General features: G+C 39.4%; 1 protein-coding gene across 2 annotated transcripts in view; it reads right to left on the reverse strand.

Moving 5' to 3' along the window:
* SUFU (SUFU negative regulator of hedgehog signaling) overlaps nucleotides 1–22,468 on the reverse strand; it is a 133,799-nt gene that overhangs the window by 39,769 nt on the left and 71,562 nt on the right. Inside the window, exons 4-8 of one of the 2 annotated variants that reach the window (XM_020967505.2) lie at nucleotides 11,785–11,927; nucleotides 9,340–9,425; nucleotides 7,230–7,302; nucleotides 4,045–4,198; nucleotides 2,023–2,134 (exon numbers count right to left, since the gene is read on the reverse strand). In XM_020967505.2, coding sequence (XP_020823164.1) covers nucleotides 2,023–2,134; nucleotides 4,045–4,198; nucleotides 7,230–7,302; nucleotides 9,340–9,425; nucleotides 11,785–11,927 — 568 coding nt within the window. Of the gene's footprint in view, nucleotides 1–2,022; nucleotides 2,135–4,044; nucleotides 4,202–7,229; nucleotides 7,303–9,339; nucleotides 9,426–11,784; nucleotides 11,928–22,468 lie in introns of both variants that reach the window. The other variant, XM_020967501.2, reaches the window with a different exon arrangement.

Consider the following 22,468-nt stretch of genomic DNA (forward strand, 5'->3'; position numbering starts at 1 on the left):
GTGTAATGGATCACTCCAGGGCTTTCTACTTAAGCTACGATCAGAATCACAGCACACTGCTCCAGTCATTACCAGGAAAAGCCAATAGACTCCCAGCAATCTCAAGGTCAAAGGCCATCTTTAGGAAACATTATAAGACAGTCTTTGGACATTCTTGGAATCGGCCTATTTACACTTAGTTGTTATCTCATGTATATTGGTTCTATCTCCTCCACTAAATGAGGTCCCTGATAGCAGAAAACATATTTCTCATCTCCTCAAGAGGACCTAGCATAGGCTGGCACACAGCAAATATTCAGTAATGACTTCTTAGAAAAGCAACTAATATGGTAGAGCTGTGAACTACTCCAGCTATTCTGGAAAGCAATTTGGAACTATGCCCAAAAAACTATTAAACTGTATGTACTCTTTGACCCACTGATACCACTACTAGGTCTACATGTCAAAGAGATCAAAGAAAGAGGAAAAGGACACATATACACAAAAATGTTTATAGTAGCTCTTTTAGTGGTGGCAAAGAACTGGAAACTATGGGGATACTTATCAACTGGGGAGTGGTGGAACAAGTTAAGGTATATGAAGACAATGGTATACTACTGTGCTATAAGAAATGATGAAGGGGATATTTCAGAAAAACCTACAAAGACTAATATGAACTGATAGAAAGGAAAGTGAGCAGAACCAGGAGAAAAATTTATATGGAAAGAGCAATATTGTGAAGATAATCAACTCTGAAAGACTCAGTAATAACTCTTATCAACACAATGACCAACCACACTTCCAAAGGCCTCATATTTCTTTTTTTTGCCTACTTTTTTCTGGAACATGGCTAATGCAGAAATCTGTTTTGCATGACTATGTATATTTATAATGGATTCTATTTTTCTTGCCTTCTCAATAGGTGGGGGAGGAGGAAAGAGAAGAGAATTTGGAAAATAAAATAAAATTGAAATAAAAAGAAAAGAAAGCAACTAATAATCAGTCTAGAATACTAACCAGTCTGGTATACTGGGCCTCCCTATAAAAATTTCATCAGGAATTTTCTACTAGATGTTCTAACCAAGCTCCATTTTCTAGCAACACATTTGTCCCTAGATGGATGAATTAATCTCCATTGGGCCCAGGCAGCAGTATTTCCAGCCTGGGATGAGGTCTCTTTTCTGCTACACCAGCACCCAAGGCAAAGCCTCACTAGCACTGTTGCTACTGAAATTAGGACCAAAGGGTAGAGAAGAGGGACCCCCTGACCACTACATTATGTCTCGAGAGAACCTACTGGCTCAAAGGGGAAGGCATTTGATGCATGGTGCACGTGCCTGGACAAGAGAAAAAAATCCAAGAATAAATACTGGTCTGAAATGGCCTTAGAGTAGAACCTCTCCTTGGACAGCCATGTAGAGTATTATAAACTGTACCCAGGAAGCAGCAGCCTAAATGAAAGTCAAAGAAGATCTGCCAAGGGTTTTCCCTCCTGGGGCAGCAAGAAAATGGGGTTCAGGTTCTAGCAGGGCCTTCTATTGGTTGGCTAGGCAGGAGGCTTATGGAGCAGCAGATATGAGCTGAAGGCCAAGCCTCAGGAAGGAAGGGCAACTACAGCAGTAATTAAGATAAGGAAAGGAGCAATGCTCATTACAATGGTCCCATTCAAGGTTGGAAGGCCCCAAATCTGATTTCATCCCAACCCTGCCTCACACAGAGCCCATGTAAATATTTGCAGATGTTTATATTCACACCCTACAATGACTCTTTAAAGACTTACTAGTGGCAAACTTGCATGTCTGCCATCCCCCCTCCCCCCTACTCTTTTCATCAAGTTGCAAAAATCCTTGGTTCCTATAAGCCCAGTCTTTGTTCCTTTTCACATAGGCCTTGAAGGGGAAGGAGTGGCATGGGGAGAGAAGACGCACTGCTATCTTATTGGAGGTGAAAACTCTTAAAGACCAAAACCCCTCCAAGTTCTGGGATAGAAGGTGGTTCACTGAGGACACAGGGTTTAAACCCCTTGAGGGGCCAGAGACTTACGGTGCTCGGTCATGATTTAGGCCATTTTGCCGCTGGGTGTTGATTGGAGGGAGGACAGGTTTACTGTTGATCTCTAGTCCCCTCCTCAGGGTCTCTCTGATTTGCTCTGTATCTGCAAAGACAGAGCTTAGTCACTTGATGCTATGTGCAGCATACCAAATCTGGCAGAGCTGTGGAGCTGGAAAATACCATCAAACCTGGGGAAAGAAATCATGCTGGTCCTGAGCTACTGTCTACATACCCAGAAGCATGATTAGCTTGTTTTCTGCTGAAGAAAAGGATTTGGGTCTGCACCTCAAGGGATGTACAAGACAGGGTCTTTCACACTCTCTCTCTGGCTAGAAGGAATGGGTCATTTCTCTTTCTCTAAGATACATGCTTACCCCTTCCACGCTGCCCACTGATACTCATAGTTACCAACAAGGTAAGCCCTTTATGAACCACTGAAATCTTTTAAGGGAGAATGACACTGCCACATGGTTAGGAATGCTAGCAGACATGACAGCTTTGACTGACACATTCCCTGCATTATCACTCATCAGCATATATATGGTGCCATTCATACTTAGCTGCCAGTTCTGTCTGGGCCTTCAGTTCAGGGACATCCTGAATTGGGCCACACAGGGAAGATCTGTTCCCAGTCACTTCCCTTCAACTCTATACCTAGTAGACATTTAGTACTCCTTAGGTCTTGTTGGGGCAAGGGATGGAGAGGCTGAGTTTCACAAAAATAGTCAAATTCTCTCCTGTGGTCCACTAACCTGCTTTACTAGAAGTTTAACTTCCTTGGAAGACTTATTTTTAAAGATACTTTGCTGGCCTTTGAGATGGTCTGCTTCTTTCTAATGACATTTTGATCTAAGCAGGTTCCTCCGTACATTGTCCACCACGAAAGAAAGCCAGTCAGCTGAACCTTTGGACAAAACTTCTGGATCCTCAAAAAAAGAAAAAAACCAGCCCTTGTGTCAAGTTCAACTGAATGATTCTGATAAGTGCATACCCTCTCTGAATTTCCTATTAAGCTTGGCACATCTGCAGAATAAACAGGAAGGAAAGAAAAGGGTCAAATATTTGTAATGGAGTCTTCTTAAAATGTTGCCCCATTAGGGAAGGCCGGAAATAGAAAACCCTCTACAAATGTCACCTTGTGTTTGTTAGGAGACATGGCTCAAGCTATAAACCTATTAACCATTTAAAAAATTAAGTGGCTAAGAAAATGGACAGAAAGTCGAAATGAAATCTGTAATCATTTGTACCTACAAATTAACATTTCAGACTTTTTCTTTTGGAATTAGTTTACTGTACTCTTTGCTAAAACTCACTAAGTATTCTTGTACCCAACTAATTGAGTACACACTCAACATCACAACTAGTCATTTGATTTGAGATGTAGCCTAGCTTTATTGATCAGGGCTGCTCACGATCCCTGAACCCTCTGAGAGCTTGGAAGGACAAGCGTCCACCGTCAATAGTCCTGTACTTCATCTGTAAGGAACCACGCACTTTATCTCTGCAGGAAAAGTCCTGTTCCTACTAGAAATTTATGCATTGGACTCATTCTTCCATTACCTATGACTTTGGTGGGACTGATGCAAGAGTTCTGCTCTGTATCAATTCTAATTCAACTCAATCTCAATCTTTGGTGGTCTCTACTCCTTTTCTATAATTGCCCCATGACTCCAGCTCATTTCTATTAACTCAGTTTTCCATGGGCAGATGTAAAAAATTACCACTGTGAATGGTATACTTCAAAAAAATACACTCAGGAAACAAATGCCACCCAGAAAGAGGTTAATGAAATGCCCTTAATCACACTGCAATGGGAGAGAATGATTACCATTTAAACCATGGCTAGGCAAGAAACTACCAGAATGTGTTTTTTCTATTAGAAAGCCATCACAAGAGATAATGTAAACCAGGGCTCAGAAGAATGATATTGGAAAAGGAGGCAAGGATTAGGTTAGAACAGAATGGGCATGAGGAAGGGGTAAGAGGGTAAAGTCTGGAGTAAGCAGGTCTCACCTTTCCCAGAAAGTCTCCGAGGCTGCATCCCAATACAAATACTCCTGCTGTCATCGTCGTCCTCAGGGGGTCGGCTCAGATCATCCCAGGCACACTTGGCACTCACTCCACTCAGATTGGAGCCGTCTGTCTCGATCCCTTTATCAACTCTCTCCTGCTTGAGAAGACCCAAAGAGCCAGAGCATACTACTCAGACGTTTTCTTCAGCAAGCACTTTTGTCGCTGCCACCACCATTCTTGTCCCCCAAGAACAGAGTCCCCAGCCACACTCTCTTTGCCAACAACTGAGATCCTTCAGGGGCAACTGTGAGTCAGGGACACTAGCAGAATGGCCAACTGCAAGCCACACATTTTCCGCACATGGGCAAATCAGCACTCAGATATAGCACTATTCACTGAGCTTCAGGCTTCAGTATTTTGCCAAACCACTCCCAATGTTTTGTGGAAAAGTCCCATAGCAAAAGTCCCAGTTAGCGTGTAGGGGCCTAGACACATGAACTATTCCCCTGAGGCTGAGCGGAAGTCTGCCTTTGATTAGGAGACATATACGTCTCTCCCTGCTCTTTGAGGAATACTTCTTTTAGGAGTTTAACAGGAAGTGATGATACATGGAACAAGTTTAAAAGGAAAGGAGAGGGAGTAATTTTAACCTAATCACCTGAATTTCTTTCTTTTGATAGGCTAGATAATTCAGTTACATAGCAGAATGGCACCTAGGATACGACCAGTAGACTAGTGTCAGACTGACAGGCCAAGTTTTTCAACAAAACCTGAGCAAAATTTACTTCTTTTTTTGAACTTGGATGGGCGAGTCAAGGGCAGTGACTACCTACAGTTTCTATCTCAGCCTACGGTTTAATGTAGACACTCAAAATAGACCCTAGTATTCCAAAATCTAAACTTGGCTCCCCAACCTCAACTTTAAGAAAGAATGGTATCCAGGAAGCAGTTAGATGGCACAGTGGATAGAACTCCAGCCTTGGAGTCAGGAGGACCTGAGTTCAAATCTGGCCTCAGACACTTGACACTTACTAGCTGTGACCCTGGGCAAGTTGCTTAACCCCGAATGCCTCACCAAAAAAAAAAAAAGAATTGTATTCGGAACACTTCCTAGATTCCTTCTCTTAATATACTAACCATATATTCTTCTGTGTGGGCTCAGGCTTCAGACTAAAGGTCAACTGAACAAAAAGCAGCCAAGGTCAAAGTAAGCCACCTTGTGAAAAGGCACCTCAGTTGGCTTTTCCCTACCTATGGAACCCCTGAATTTAATGTCCTTAAGAAAGACTGGTGCCAAATACCATCACAGGCCTTAATGTGATACTAATTTGCTCTGGTGAAGAAGCCTGACTCGGGAGGAACATTATGGGTTGTTTGTTACTACTTATCTTAGAGTTAAGTAGTAAACTGACCAGTAAGCTGGTTATTTTCACTGTAGACATGGCAACATGGAACCCAAAACCTGTTTCTCATCATTGGCTGCTTCCTTACTTTTGGTGTCACAGTTATATTCCCAGCTCAGTTTGGGGTGGTGGACAGGGAAAAGCTAGCAATTTATTTCCAGTATGGGCCAGGGGAATAGCCGCTTGTCCTAGACAAGCTGATGTCTTTTGTTTTCTCAGTGCCAAACATGAAATTCTGCCTTCCCCAGAATCCATGGGAAAAAAAATAGACATTCCTCTAAGAAGCAGAGCTCAGACAGGTTAGTTAATGGAAGATATGAGCCAATGGGAGTAATATGGCATTGTCCTTTGGAACTACAGCATCAAAACATAGATTTTCCTCACTTTCCACCATCCCCAAAAGAGATATTCACAGAATGTTAAGGCAGGAAGGGACCATCTAGTTCAACTCCCTCACTTTAGCAAAGTGAAAACTACAAGTTGCTAATAGCCCTGAAATGATCTCAGCTCTTGCTCTCCTGTTCTGGCAGGTGGACATATGTACAGAGGGATTCACCTTTGTACAGAGGGCTATTTTTGTGGAAAGCAGTTTTTTCCTATTTGTCCTTCTTTCTTAAAAATGTTTTAAGAGACCACTAAGTGAACTTAGGGACCTGCTGTCTACTCTCAGGATTCCCTATGGAGGGAGGACAGGATTGCTCTTGGCATTCAGACAAAGAACTGGTTGGTTTCACCCAACTTGTTCAAAGAATCAGAGCACTCTCTCAGCACCTAGGACTTAGGACAGGGTCAAATCACAGTACACAGTGTCAAATGCAAGGCTCTATTATGGCTGCAGAACAAGGAGCTAGATGGCCTCCTATTTATCTCGTTTATGCTGTGACCAACCTGGGAAACACAGGGAACCCCAAACAAAGCACACAGAGGCATCCTGGTGGAGTAGGAAAGGCACCGGATTTGGAGTTAGAGCATTTGGGCTCAAATCCCAGCTGTGCTACTTATTGCTTATGTGACTTTAGCCAACCTCACTTAACCGCTCTAGGCCTCAGTTTCCCAATCTGTAAAATCAGTAGAATGGGGTAAGGCTGAACTATATGATCTTTCAGGCTCCTTCCAGCTCTAAAATCTGCAATCCCAAAACAGGGGACATTAGTTGCAATCTAGAAACAGAGTAAGAGGTAATACTAGTGGTACGTTTATGATTTGAGCTTCCCCAAGCCTTCCCAAGTCTCCCATGATGTGCCAAGGGATTCCTGGGCAAAAGAACATATTTCCTTCCTAGATAAATGCTTCCCCTTCTCTAGGGAAGCACAGCCCTTAAGCTACCTTCCTATAGTCTAGGAATATATTGGAATTCTGAATGTCTTAAAGAAGGCAATGATAGCCTACAGATATCAGTAAACCTAAGAGAGATACAAAATCAGATTTTTTTTGTGTGCTATGAAAATCTGTCTTTTAATTAAGGCCAATTCATATCTTGTCAACATAAAGATGACCCAACTACTAGATCCCATTAAACCCCATAATATGTCAGTGAATGAAAATGTGTATGTATGTGTGCATATGTGTATGTGTTCCTTTAGAGATCACTGAAAAGCAAACATCCAAAGGAGAAAGATGGCTGTCTGGCAGCCTAAGGCAAAAGGCATCTAAGAACTCTTCAGTTCCAATGTCAGCCCTATTCTGAGCACTGATGGTTTGAGGGAAAGGAAAGGCACAATAAACTCAGAAGAAGGACAAAACGTAGATGAGTGGGAGAAGTTCTCTCAACTCAAGACATACTTGCAAATGTGGATCAATCTCAAATATGGTCTCGCCTCTTCGCATATCAGTTATTAACCAGGGGCCACCAGCTCTGTGGGAGAGAGACAATAAGACACATAATAGTAACTCAATGTAGCATGGACTTATTCTAGAAAGAAGCCAAAAACTTGAGTAGTAGTCAATTGGAGGAGTTAAAAACATTGAGGTGGGCATGACAGCAGGTGGGGGTAGGGGGAGACTACCCTAGCTTAGCCTACAGTTTACTTAGCCCCATCTTGAACCCAGTAACTTTTTTAGATTAAACAATCAATCTTTCCTTTCTTTGCAGAGGTGGAAGACTAAGGGTGCATATAATACAAGATTCTTCTTTCAACCTATTAGTCAGTCTTATTGAATTGTTCCCTGCCTTTTTTATTCTTTGTTATTTGGCGGGGGGGGGGGGGGGGCGGAGAAGAGAAGAGATACTAGGAAATGCAGGTAATATAAAAAGAAGAGATAGCTATAGAAATTTATTTTTTAAAAAAGATTAATTGGTTAGGGATATACCAGCAAACTAGTGGGGGAATCCTCAGTAAGAAAAGTCAGTGACTTCAACTTTAATGACTAAGCTCCAGAACTACCTTCTGCAGGAGGCCTTTCCTGCTTCCTCTATCCTCAGCGGCTAGTGCTTTCTCCTCTTTCTAGGTTACTTAATATCTAATTTGTATCTCTCTCTCTCTCTCTCTCTCTCTCTCTCTCTCTCTCTCTCTCACACACACACACACACACACACACACACACACACACACACACACACACTGCTCTCACCATTCCACCCTCACACCTAATTAGAAGGTAAACTCCTTTAGGGGCAGGGATTGTTTTCACTGTCTCTGTAATCCCAGTGTTTAGCAAAGTGCCTGGCACACAATAAGCACTTAATAAATGCTGGCTGATGATTAGTTGATAATGCCAGAACAAACTCCAAAAAGGGAGAAAGGGCACAGCTTCTTCTTTTTTGTTTTTCTTTTTAGTTTTCAACATTCACTTCCATAAGCTTTTGAGTTTTAAATTTTCTCCCCTTCCCTCCACAAGACCGCATACAATCTGATAAAGGCTCTACATACACATTCCTATTAAACATATTTTCACATTGGTCATGTTGTAAAGAAGAATTAGAACCAATAGGAGGAACCACAAGAAAGAAGAAACAAAACAAAATAGAAGAAAAAAAGAAAAAGAGCAAATAGTATGCTTCCATCTGCATTCTAACTCCATAGTTCTTTCTCTGGATGTGGACAGCATTTTCCATCATGAGACTTTTGGAGATATCTTGGTCCCTGGCACTGCTGAGAAGAAGCAAGTCTATCAAAGTTAGTCATTGCACAATGTGGCTGTTATTGTGTACAATGTTCTCCTGGTTCTGCTCACTTCACTCAGCATCCATCCATACAAGCCTTTCCAGGTTTTTCTGAAGTCTGCTTGCTCATCATTTCTTATAGCAGAATAGTATTCCATTACATTCATATACCACAACTTGTTCAGCCATTCCCCAACTGATGGGCATCCTTTCAATTTCCAATTCTCTGCCACCACAGAAAGAACTGCTTTAAATATTTTTGTGCATGTGGGTCCTTTTCCCATTTTTATGATCTCTTTGCGATACAGTCCTAGAAGTGCTATTGCTGGGTCAAAGGATATGCACATTTTTATAGCTCTTTGGGCATAGTTACAAATTGCTCTCCAAAATGGTTAGATCAGTTCAAAACTCCACCAACAATGCATTAGTGTTTTGATTTTCCCACATCTTCTCCAACAGTTATCACTTTCCTATTTTGTCATGTTAGCCAATAGGTGTGAGGTGGCATCTCAGAGTTGTTTTGATTTGCATTTCTCTAATTAATAGTGATTTATAGCATTTTTTCATATGACTAAAGATAACTTTAATTTCTTCATCTGAATACTGGAGGGCATAGCTTCTTAAAAGAGATACTACACTAATGACGAGCCTCTACCTCCAGGAAGTCAGGGGCCCTCCTTATTTGGCCTTTGCTTTATCACCACAACCATTCCAGTGCTTGAGGGAACTAAATCTAGATATTAATGGCAGGGAAATAAGGGTGGACAGTAAGGGTACCATGATACTTACACAGGGACGGTTCGAAGTAGCTCAAGGATGCCCTGCCCATTCCACTGTTGGGCCGCATGTAGCTCTTCTGTGCAAACACCAACAATCTAAGATCCCAGAAACAAGATGTGGTTGTGCATTAACAACTATCCTTCCTTCCTGTTCCAGGAGAGTAGTCAGCCACTTAGAAGACTTATGGGACAGAGCCATGTGGGAGAATCTAAGCTGACCACATCTGATGTGTCAAAATGTGGGGTTTAGTACACCTGGAGCAATGCATAGGAGACTGCCTCCTACCATCTCATCCTGGCTATGACAGAATACCTATCTTGCTGACCTCAAGATCTTGCTCCTAGGGTACATAGAAGGAAGGTGGAGGCCTAAGATGCTAACAAAGTGAAATGCTCCAAACAGGACTCCCCACCCACCTCATACTCACTCTGAATCTTAAATCCTGTGTTAGGTGATCACAGTGATAAAGTCTCTGTTTATGTTATGGTCACACAGAATATAATCCAAGGCAACTGTGAAATACTCTTAATTCAGAACTATCACCAAAGTGGGTCATGATTTCAACTTCAGTGCCCAGCTAATTCTGAGAAGCTTATTTTCTTCAAGGAAAAAACTAAGTTTATACATGAATGCTATTTGTTCTTCACTTAATTTTTAAATAGACAAACTTAATAATCACTTAAGGAAAAACACACAATTAAATAGTTATAAAACAAGAGACAAAATTTTACCCTGAACTCCTAGACTTTCACACGGGAGAATCAAACAAGTTCAGTGGTACATGTTTTGAGGTAGAAGCGACCTCAGAGGCTAATCCCTTCAATTAACAGTTGAAGAAACTGAGGCCCAGGGAGAGTAAGTAAATTACTCAAGGTTCCAGAGTTAATAAGCATTGAAGGCAGGATTTGAATCCAGGTTCTCTCAATCAAGAGTTAGTGCACTTTCTCCTGTATCATCTTGTACTAAATAAGAGTTAGCAAAAAGGAAACAAGCAAAAAAAAAAGCTTTTGTTTTAAGTCCCCTTCCAGGCCTACCACAAGTTTTGCCTTGTAGTCTATAGTTCTGATTCTTTTGATTTCACTCAATATCACCTCATGTAGCTCCTTCCAGATTTCATTGTATACTTCACACTCATTGCTTTCTATGGTACCACAAGACACTGTAATTTATTCAGCAATCCTCTAATTGTTTGACATAGGGGTTGTTTCCAATCTTTTGCTATGATAAGTAGAACAGTTGTGAAATTTTTTTGTGCAAACACGGTTCTTTTTGTAATATGATGTTTTTGGAATAGAGATCCAGTAATGGAATGAGGGGTCTAAAGGTATGATCAGTTTGGTGAATCACTGCCTATTTTCATACTGTCCAAAATGTTTTGCAGTCCCACCAACTCTGTATTATTAGAGAACCTATAGCCCCATGGCCCTGACACTAGATAACATATATGTGTGTGTGTGTGTGTGTGTGCACGTGAATATATATATATATACACAGAGAGAGAGAGAGAGAGAGAGCTTGAGCGCTAGTCTAGTAGGTGAAGGAGCCATCTTGTAGATGTCTTGATTTGCATTTTATTATTCAGAAATTTAAACATATTTTCATGCGTTTATTAAGTGTATATCTCCTTTTTTGTAAATTGTTCATGTCTTTAGACCATTACACTGTTGAGAAGGGTATAGAGATAGATGTCAGTGCCTTATAGATTCTGAATGCTAGAACTTTATCTGGCATTTATTTCACAAATTTTTTCCCCAATCTGCTTTTCTTCTAATTTGAGATGTTATGCAAAATTCTTTTATGTATATCCAAATCTAGTAATTCTGTCTAATTATTTCCTCTACTTTGTTGATAAAAATGTCCTTCAGAGCTAAATGATGTAATTCTCTTCTTTCAGTTTAAAATTTTTAAAAACTTAAGATTGTTGATTTATTTACAGTTCATATCTAGTTTTTGTTGAAGTAGTAAGTATTTTTTGGAGTGTGGATTTATCAAACACTGATCTTTTAGACCCACTGGATTATATTTCTGGGTTTTCTACTCTTTTTCATTGATCTATTTCTCTGTTCTTTTTTCAGTACTAGATAGCTTCTATAATGACTTTCTAGTATTCTGTTATCTGGTAGTGATGGTCTATAAAACTTACTTGAAAAGAACCCAATAATCACATGAATCACTATGTTCCCACATAAGTCACTGCACCATCCATGACACATGGGGCTGATGCATGTCTAATCTCGGGGAGATTGAGAATTGCCAATTGCTGCACTTTTTCTGGCTGATTTTCTGAGAGATATTTGACAAAATATATTACCTTTATTCTTCTACTAGCTATGCTTCTGGAATTCTGGGCTTTCTTTCTCATCTAAGTAGAGCTTTCCCTCTCTTCCTTTCTTTCAGGAGGTGGTTAAGTTATATAGGCACCACTACTTGATTCAGCATTTCCCCTATTTTTACCTGGAGGAAGATAACCAACCCAAAGGGAGTCTGCACAGGTTGCATCTGGGGGTCCTCAGTCAGGAGCATGTGCTGGATTCTTGACTCACTGTTATCCAAAGGGCTATGCCAGGATACATGGTCACCACTGCAGAAGGTGTTTTCTGCAAGACATAAAAATAATAACTCAAAATTATATGGCACCTTGTTTTAAAAAGTACTTTCCTTACAACAACTCTTGTGGTAGGTGGTACAAGCATGAATATTGCCATTTTACAGAAGAGGAAACTGAGACTCAGAAAGGGAAGAACTCTAAAAGCACAAAGATATGTGCCCCCCTCCACTGAGATATCAATATAGAATTTATTCTGAACTGAACCTGACCAAAAGTTGAGCTACCATGAAACAGGCTGAGCATATTCTTTTGCAGATGAATAAATGGAGGTCCTGTTATTTGTACAATATTTTAGAGTTCAGGCACCTCTTTCATTCACATACGCTAACTCATTTGATCAGCTATGGATGGAAAAAGACAAAGCCACCGTCCTGATAGCTAAGGCCCAAGAAGCCCACTTCCCCCATAGTACTCTCACACATTTAATTTCTATAGAGGGTGTTGGTAAAGAAAATAGAAAGCAGAATCAGGCAAGGACATCACCTGTTTTGTGAGCAGTAGGGCTAGCCCTGGCATTTAATCCCACTTTGACAAAAAGAAACAAAATACTCTAAATGAAAAAACAAAAACCAAAACAAACCTCTCCCAACTATGATAAAGCATGACAATAGTCAAACCCTTTGCAACCCCCTCAAAAAAATGAAAACTGATTTGTGTACTAACCATGTGTAACAAGTTTCTTTCATTTGATCAGCCAAATCAGTTGCTAAATCTTGTCATTTCTACCTTCACAATAACTCTAACATCTAAATGCTCTCACAATTACCCACCTTAGTTCAGGACTTCATCATCTCTAGCTTAGATTATTACAACGGCTTCCTAGTTGCCCTGTTCCTTAAGTCTCTCCTCACTCCAGGCTATTCCATCCACCACTACCAAAGTGATTTTCCTTCAGCACAAATTTGACCACGTCACTCCCTTACTCAACCAACTCCAGTGGCTCCCTAGTGTCTCTACGATAAAATCTAAACTTCCTGTTTACTTTTAAAGCCCTTTATAACTCTGTTCCACAACCCAGCATTTAAACCTCATTGTACTTTCCTGCTTCCTGCACTCTGAAATCCTGCCAAATTTGCCTTCCCTGTTTCTTACACATGGTATTATCTCTTATTTCTGGGTCTTTGCATCCTAGCTGACCTGCATTGCCTGGAATGTGCTCTCTCCTTACCTCAGTCTTTCTTTTTTTAAGAGGCAGCTCAAACACCATCTTCTGCATGAAGCTTTTCATGATTCCCTGCAACTGTTAGGGTGCTCCCTCCCAAAACACCTTGTAGTTGACTGCTCTGTATTTATTCTCTATATACTTATGTATGCACTTGTTATCTTTTCCACCACAGAATGTAAGCTCCTTAGGAATAGGTACTGTTTCAGTCATTTTATGAATATCCTAAGCACCAAGCACAATGCCTGGCACACTGCAGGCACTTAATAAATATCTGTTAATTAACTAATTGATCTAGGGGTTTTTATAATTCACTAGTATTTATATGAGGTGAATAGGTTCCCTAGGGATTTAGGAATTTTGTAAAGGTCCTATAAATCTGAAGAAAATAGCCAAAGCATTCATACTCTACTGGATAATACTCCCAGATGCTTATGACGTGGAGAAATGGCCAACAAGAACAATATGTTTTTCATCCTTTAATATTAATTAGAAAACCATTAACAAACATGGACATTTCCATATGCAAATGCCAGAAGATGAGGCTTCTATACAAAATTATGACTATTACATATAGCTTTTAAAAAATATATCAAATATAACCACAGTGATCTGCTTGTCTGTGTCTCCTTTTGAATTTCCTTCTGCTCTATTGCTTACATTTTTTAAACATTTCAATGATGCGCTTTTAAAAAATATCATTATTACTAACCTCTCCCCATAAAAACCAATTTAAAAAAGATAGGGGAAAAAAAAAGCTGGTCCAAGGTGGTTTCCATCCTTACCTGACCTAAACAGGAGATTAAATAACAATACACATTTTGTTCCTGTTCACAAAGTCCCAAAGTTACAATCATTGTCTTCTCCATTCACATGACTAGCTTCATGTTATTATATAGCTCCAACCTCCCAAGACGTCAGAAAAGAAAACGAGTGTTATCTCCTAAGTTTATTTAGGGAAGGTGGCACAGCATTAAGTAGTGTGAGCCCACACCTATCACTACCTAATGAATTTACATTTCTATATCCCCACCCCACTTAAATAAGTGGCAAAGCAGCCCATCTTCTGCTTTATTTTGTGTGCTTTCTGAGTATATGTTTTGTATGCTTGTAAATGTGAATGATAAACAATGTTAAGAGCTAACAAATGGAATTGTGAGGGCAACAGCAATAGCACAGGACAAGTACAATTTTCCTCATTAAATGAAGGGAGGCAGAGGAGAAATCTGACCTACAATGTTTTCTAAGCATCACAGAGTCAAAGAATTGAAAAGGGTCTTAAAGGTCATTTAGTACAACACTCTCATACAGATGAGGAAACAGGGAGATAGAAGGACTTACCCCAAATCGTGTTAAATTGGTCTGAGCTGGAGCTAGAACCTATGTCTCCTGACTAAAAATATTCTTTTTACTAAAGCCTGCTGAAGCTCCTAGATGGAAGGTACTCTGGATGAACATGGTGACTGGTCATCTATAAAGAGAATGGGAACCCCCTGATTTCTCTTTGAAGGGCCAGGAACTAACAGCACTTGGTTTATCTCACTTGGGCCTAACAAAATCTTCCCAGCAGGTGGCCCTAGAGCACTTAGTTTGGAAGATTACTCAGTTCTTGCTGCACTGATGATTTCTTAAGAACTTCAGAAACATACTCAAAATACTGGCAGTTAAACTACCCTGGAAACAGTTGCTTAGAAAATCTGGTGCCATAGCCTTTTATGAATCAGAATTGACAACAGTTTATTTTTTTTAATGAAATTAATAATTTATTACAATTTTAACAATACACAAATCTTAAAAATACAAAGTCTAAAATAATCATTACAACATACTCACTGTCATAGGATCATAGAGCTGGAGATAGGAGTGACCTTAATGGCCATCTAGCCCAATCCTTTCATTTTATAATTTTAACACTTTAAAAAAAAATACTGAACTTAACACCAAAATACCCTGGGCATAGCAAAGCAAAGCAAAACACGGAAAGAGGTGGCACAGTGGACCAGGAAGACATGAGTTTAAACCTAGCTTAGACACTTCCTAGCTATGTGAAAGTAGGCAAGTCACTTAATGTTCTCCAGTCTCAGTTTCCTAATCTGTAAAATAAGGGTAATAACAGCCCCTATGGTTGTTGTGAGGATAAAATGAGATAATATTTGTAAAGTTCTCTGCAAACTTTAAAGTGACCTTTAGTGCTATGTAAATAATAATTCTTTTTCTCCTCCTCCTCCTCTTCCTCTTTACATACTGCTTGGGATTTTTTAAAGTCTAGAATAAATTCAACCTGTTCCTTTCAAAACTGTTCTGCTTGTCTATGCTTCCACCTGAACTACCTTCTATACTACTCTGTTGCCTTTAAAGATGTTTCAATTGTCTTCCTTTTCTCTTTTCTTTTTGTCATTACAATCAATACATGCCCCCTATCTCAACCCTTGCCCAATTAAAAATAGAAAAGGAGAGGGGAAAAAAAACTTCTTATAACAATTAAGCATGGCCAAGCAGAACAAATCCAAACAATGACCATATCCAAAAAGGTATGCCTCTTTCCTCAACTTGAATCCATTACCTCTCTGAAGGTGGAAAACATACTTTATCACAGGTCTGCTGGTCACTTCTTTGATCAAGATTTTTTTTTCTTGGCAAGGCAATTGAGGTTAAATGACTTGCCCAGAGTCACACAGTTAGTAAGTGTTATGTATCTGAGGCCAGATTTGATCCACCTTTGAACTCGGGTCCTCCTGACTCTAGGGGCAATACTCTACTCGCTGCACCATCTAACTGCCCCTTGTCAAGAATTCTTAAGTCTTTCAGTGTTTTTCTTTACAATGTTTCTGTTCTTGTATAAAATGTTCTATTGGTTTTGCTGACTTTACACTTTATTATACCCAGGATTCCCTGAAACGAGTTTCTTGTGGTAAAATAATATTATTATATTAATATACTATATTTTGTTCAGCCATTCCCCAATAGATAGGTACTCTCTTAGTTTTAGTTCTTTTCTTCCCTTTTAATCAGCCCTTTGGAATTAGAATTAAGCATTGTCACTGTAGAAATTACTCTCCTGATTCTTCTCACTTCATTCTGTATTAGTTTTTAAATTCCAGAATTCTTTGAAATTCTCTCTTTTGTCAATTCTTATGATAAAATAATATTTCATTTATTCATATATCACAATCTGTTCAGCCATTTCCTAATTGATGGGTTCCCCTTTGGTTTCTAGTCCTTTCATTTTAATCTGCCCCTTGGGATCAGAATGTTTGTTTTGCTTTCAGCGATTCTCTTCCCTCTTAACTGTCCTCTCCCAAGTCCTGCATGTTTCTCTGATGAATCTGATGTATTTCTACACCAAACTCTGTGTGTGTGTTCAATCCTCTTTTGTCCATTTCATATATGATGCTCACTCACCCCCACTTTATTCTCTCCAAGTCTGTGTACTGTTCTACTCATGTGCCCAAATTATAAGAAATATCAAGTTCTACCCCTTTCTTCCTACTTGTTACATAAGTATATTCTTTTTATACTTCCTTTTCTTTTCCCTCTTCAAAACCTCAGAACAAAACCAATCCAATTCCAGATCCTCTTTTTTCTTATTTAACTCCTTCAATAACCCTTTGAAGACATTAAGGTTCAGAAGGGATACTTGTTACTTCTTCTATTAGAACACTAGCACTATATCGTTATATATTGTTCAGTAATGTCTAATTCTTCGTGCCTCTATGGGCCACACAGCACATGGGGTTTTCTTGGCAAGGATACTGGAGTGGTTGCCATTTCCTTATCCAGTGGACTAAGGCAAATAGAGGTTAAGTGACAGCTAGTAAGAGTCTGTGGCCATATGTGAACTTAGTTCTTCCTGATTCCAGGCCCAGTACTCTATCCACTGAGCCATCTAGCTGCCTACATCATCATAAAGTGCATTCTAATTGTTCAAATAAATTTACCTTTTTGGTTCTCTTGAGTTTTATGTGTATAGTTCAAGTACCCAGATTTGCTCTTTTCATCAGAAACAACTGAAAGTCCATTTTCCATTAAAGGGCATATTTTCCCCCCTGTAAGATTATACAGCTTTGCAAGGTAAGTTATTCTCGATAGTAACGGCTTAATGTTTTGCCTTTTGAAACAGCATATTTTAAGATTTCCTCTCATTTTCAGGAGAAGCTGCTAGGACTAATGTGATCCTGTGATCTTTTGGTACTTGAATTGTTACTTTCTAAATGCTTATGGTATTTTTTTTTTCCTTTGACATAGGGGCTCTGGATTTTGTCTAAGACTTTTCCTTTTGGGGTTTCAGGATGTGATTGGTGGATTCTATTTTCACTTTGGCCTCTAACTCTAATAGATGTGTGTGGTTTTCACTTATAAATTCTTAGCTTCAAAAATTTTTTTAAAATTATGGTTTTCAGGGAGTTTGAGGAGTCTTAGACTATCTTTCCTTGACCTGTTTTCCAAGTTGGGAATTTTTGATAATCTTACATTTTCTTCTTCTTTTAATCTTTTGATTTTGTCCTAATAGCTTTTCCTATCTCACGGAAGTCACTGATTTCTTAGCTGATCTAATTCTCCTCCTCTCATATGCTATTTATTCTCTTTCTGCTTCTTTGCTTTAGAACTTTTATTTCATTTTTAATCTCCTGCTTCACTTCTTCTAGATATTCATGTAATTCTTATGGAAAATTTATTTCTTCCTTTGACTCTCTACTTGAAGTTATTATGGTGTTATTTTGTCCTTACAGGTTGAATTTTGGGGTACCTCTATCTTTATAATTCTGTATAGCAATTTTATCTTCTTCTGCTTGCTTACCTCCCTAGCTGTAGACCCCAAATTAAAGCTTTATGCCAGAGTTAGCCCTTACTCTCTACTGCACTTTCGGGTGGGACAGTTGGCTCTCCTTGGTCTCCACTTGGGTCACCTGTGTTTCTATAACCAGGGAAGAGAGTACCAAGAAGAGAGTCATTGACAAAGTCAAAGGCTGACAGAGGAGACCAAAAGAAAGGGCCATAAAATTTGCCAAATAAGACTTTACTGTTAAATTTGGAGACAGCTGTTGCAGCTGAATGAAGAGGTGAGAAGTCATACTGTTAAGAGAGAATTAAGAAAGTAAGAGGAAAGGAAGTAGAAGGCATAGATTATATAGATGGTCTTCTTAAGAAGTCTAGCCACAAAAAGGAGAAAAGATATGACGACAGATAGTGGAGATGGATGGATTAAGGGAGGGTTTTTTGAGGATGGGGAAGATCCATGGGCATGTTTATAAGCAGCAGGGAAGCAACCAACAGACACAGAAAGAATGAAGATCAGTGAGAAAGGGAGGACGATGACAGAAGGAGCAAACTGCTAGAGAGGATGAGATAGAATGGGATCACTTGTGCATGTACAGGGGGTTTCCTTGGCAAGGAGAAAGGCCATTTCTTCATGTGAGACAGGGATGAAGGAGGAGATAGTGGTAGAAAACATCTGGATGATATGTGCTGAGAAGGAAGGAAGAGGGAACTCTTGGTGAATGTGCCTTAAAATGAAGCAAGGCTCTCAGCTGAGAAGGGGAAGAGAGGCAGAACAATGGAAGATTTAAAGAAGGATGAAAAAAGATTTGGAAAAGCTGAAGTGGTGAGTGGGATAGTGAATTAATTAGGGAAGTGTAAAAGAACTGATTTAGTTTAGTGAGGACCCACTTGAAACTATGTACCATGAACACGTCTGATGTTTGCTACAAGTGTAACCTTGGGCAAGTCAATGATCTGCCTTGGGTGTTATTTTCCTTATCTGTAAAATGAGGAGGTTTGACTACATGGTCTCTGAGGTACCTTTTCCTTACTTTCTGCACAAGAGAAAAACACTTTATAAATTTTAACATGATATAGAAATATTAGCTATTATTATTATTTTGTTGGATATGCAAATTTATTGTTAAGCTAAAGGTCAGAACTGGTGAAGGACAACCTTCTTCAGAAACTTTTCAAGTATACACTCCTAAGAGAACTCATTGCGATACTAAAATCCCTATGTCTAAGTCCTTCCTTAAACTGCACCAGGTCAGGGATGATCGAAATCCCTTAACTGAGATTGGGCCAAAAGATGATTGTCTGATTATTCTAAGCTCTTCGGTCAGTTTTCAAGTTTGCAACAAAACCATAAAGGGTCACTCTTTATGTCCTGATACCCCATCAGCCAAACATTATCTTGATTCTATGCTGAGCCTTGAGTTTTAACAGCCTCCACAGTCCCTTCAATAATGGGTTTTCAAATGCAAATGACTGCTGGAGGCCCAGCTATTAGTGTTCAGTTGTGCAGTGAACCCTTCCAGTTGCCCCTCTCCACCTCTGAAGTACGATTGCCACAAAATTTACCAAGACTATAAATTAAAGTCATTGGGAAATATCCTGTCACAGATATTCACAAATTAAACCATATACTAACTGGTACACTGACCTTGAACACTCAAAAGAAATTACAATCATGGTAAGTTCCATCTTCACCTATAGCTCCAGGTCCCCAAACTTCTATTTCCAGGATATTACGAGAAGCATCCTCCACAGAGGAAAACTTTCTAGGGCTAAGTTAAAAAGTTACCTTCCTAGCAAGTTCATCATTACTCTGTAATGGTCCTGGAAACATCTCCAAAATACAAAAGACTAAGCTCTTTCTGAGAAAAGCCTCATTTTGCCTCCAAGCCTTCAGAAAAAACTCTGAAATACTCCAAGCGGATATGGTACATATTTAAATTGTGAATTGCCCTCAAACTGGTTGAAACTTAGTATAGTGTCTATTCCTCAACATCTTCCTAACAAATATCCCATTCAAGCATTTTTTTAAGGCAATTGGGGTTAAGTGACTTGCCCAGAGTCACACAGCTAGTAAGTGTCAAGTGTTTGGTCTGAGTCTAGATTTGAACTCAGGTCCTCCTGACTTCAGGGCTGGTGCTCCATCCACTGCGCCACCTAGCCGCCCTCCATTCAAGCAATTTGAAGTCAGAGTGTTCCAGATACAGCAAGTTAGCAAAGTCAAGGAAAATGGGCCATGGGAGAAAATAGCCATCGTTTCTAAAACAATCAGTGGTGCCTCTGAAGAAACTTAGAGACCAATATATCATTGTAGTTTTCAATTTTTCATGACTCTTTAATGAGAATAGTTATTTTCATGTACATTAAAATTTGGAGTCCTAATATTTCATTAGAAAAAGTAGTCAAAAATGTTTCTAATTCCCTTATTTTCTGAATCAGATGAAGCAGCATCCCATTCAAGTTCCCGCAGTTACCCTTTACAAATATTCTCTTGCCTATCTGAACCTCAGCTCAGTGCTTTGTGACAGGGATGGGGAGAAAGGGACCATGGCTGCAATTGCTTCTTTGAACTTTTAAAGCAAACATTCCCTAAAGGGACCCAGATACCCTTCTGATAGCTTTGTGATGTTTGGAACAAACTATTATTTTCCAATGATAAAATGTTTCTCATGTACAGGCTGATGCAGTGGTAATCTAGTCAAACCATGGCAAACAATTTTCTATAAGAAGTACACACACACACACACACACACATACACACACCCCCATAAGCACATACCATGAAGTTATACTGTTAAGACCCTAGAAGCTTACTTGCAGAATCAGAACTCTATCTAGATTTCAGAACTTAGAAAGGAGGCAGTGAAAAGCTTTTTCCCTCAACTCATGAGAAGTATCTATTACAAGATGCTGGTCATCAGTGTCTTTTGCAATGTGACGTAGCTCAATAATCACAATTTCTTTATAGACTTTCTGGCCAATAGCTTCCCCACCCTGAAGCCTTACTTCCCTGACTGGAGACTCTCTTATCCAGATTAGCCATTTCAAGAGGGGCTTAGCCATGCTCACTTCATTCTGGGCTAAGCTTCTTCACCAGACTTCTCCAGTTGCTCATCAACTAACTGCCTTTGCCCATGCTTTCTCACCAGCCATTACTTGCTCTTGACAAGTGACTAGGCCACTTCATCTTTTTGTTGTACAGTTCTTCGATGGCATCCTTTACTCCTGTTCTTCTCTGGAGTTCACTGGTTATATGCAGTAACATGCTCAAACTCACCATGCCCCTTCCCATTTTCCTTTGTATGATGCTCATTTCTAGTTCATTGGAGACAGTGGTGTTTCAGGTCTCACTGCTATACAATAACATTGGTAAAGTGTTTATATTGAAAAGATAGGACTCTATTGTTGTATGAAGCTCAGGGTCAGTAAAAGTGCTTTTTGCCATTTCCCAAAGGCAATCCAGTCCTTTTCCACTATGGGTCCAGCTCACTGTTTTATCTATATCACATGTCCCAAACAGGCATATTGTTGGATAAGCTCTATAGAGTGCTCATACAGATATTTATCTAAATATCTAAAGTCTTCATTAGTAGACAGCCTTTCCTATGTTTCCTTTTAATTGCAAAAAACTGCAAACAGCTTAATTTTCAGCAACTGGAGAATGGTGAAACAACTGGTCCATCAACATACTGGAATGCTTTACTGTCATTAAGAATGACAAATACTACAAGAAGTATAAGCAACTATGGAAAGATGTGAATTCATGTGAAGTGAAGAAGACAGAACCAGAATATGAGTTTACATGCATACTGTTTATAACAACATGAAAGGAAAATATAAATACAAATACAGGGATGAACAGACAAATACTATGGAAGGTGAGAGCCAGAGAAGGAAGGAACAACTTTTCAACTGAAGCAATTTAAAAACAAATAGTTATTAATTAAAATTTAATTAACATTGTCATTGCTTAAGTTTATAAGTTATTTTAAAAATTGGCTAAATAAATTAATAAGTAAATATCTCAATTAATAAGGTTGAGGTTGCTTCTAGCTCTAAATCTATGATCTAAGATCTCAAATTAAGGTGTATATAGGGGAAGATTCTAATATCCAGCTGGCCTCCTCTCCCTGGCCTGACCTCTGTATTCTGCAGCAAAAAAGAAGGAATACTTGGAACTGATTTCATGATTTTTTTCCCCCTCTTCTACTACATCTTCAATGAAGGCCACATATTTCAAAGCTTCCAGAGTTTGGAGATGCCAAGGAGAACTGCTATTGTAGAAACTAAGAACTCTGAGGCAAGTGGTTTGGAGGCATTTCTAGGATCCTAGAAACAAAAGGATTCTCTCACTTGAGAGAATTTGGAGTTGTAAAATAAGGCGATATCTCAGGGAATCTGCCAAACTTTACCTTTGTGTACGATGTACATGGAATATTCACTAAACCTATAAGATACTATTTTCCGTCTAAAGAAGCCCTTACGACAATAAGTAGCAAGCCCAGTAGTGGATGGTAAACTCTATTCAGTGAGTCACAGCCTCAGTCACTTCCCTCTCTGACTCTCCAACTGCACCCTTGAGACCTGCTCCC

This window comes from Phascolarctos cinereus, unplaced genomic scaffold, assembly GCF_003287225.1.
Source record: "Phascolarctos cinereus isolate Bilbo 61053 unplaced genomic scaffold, phaCin_HiC Scaffold_3;HRSCAF=262, whole genome shotgun sequence".
NCBI classification, from domain to species: Eukaryota; Metazoa; Chordata; class Mammalia; order Diprotodontia; family Phascolarctidae; genus Phascolarctos; species Phascolarctos cinereus.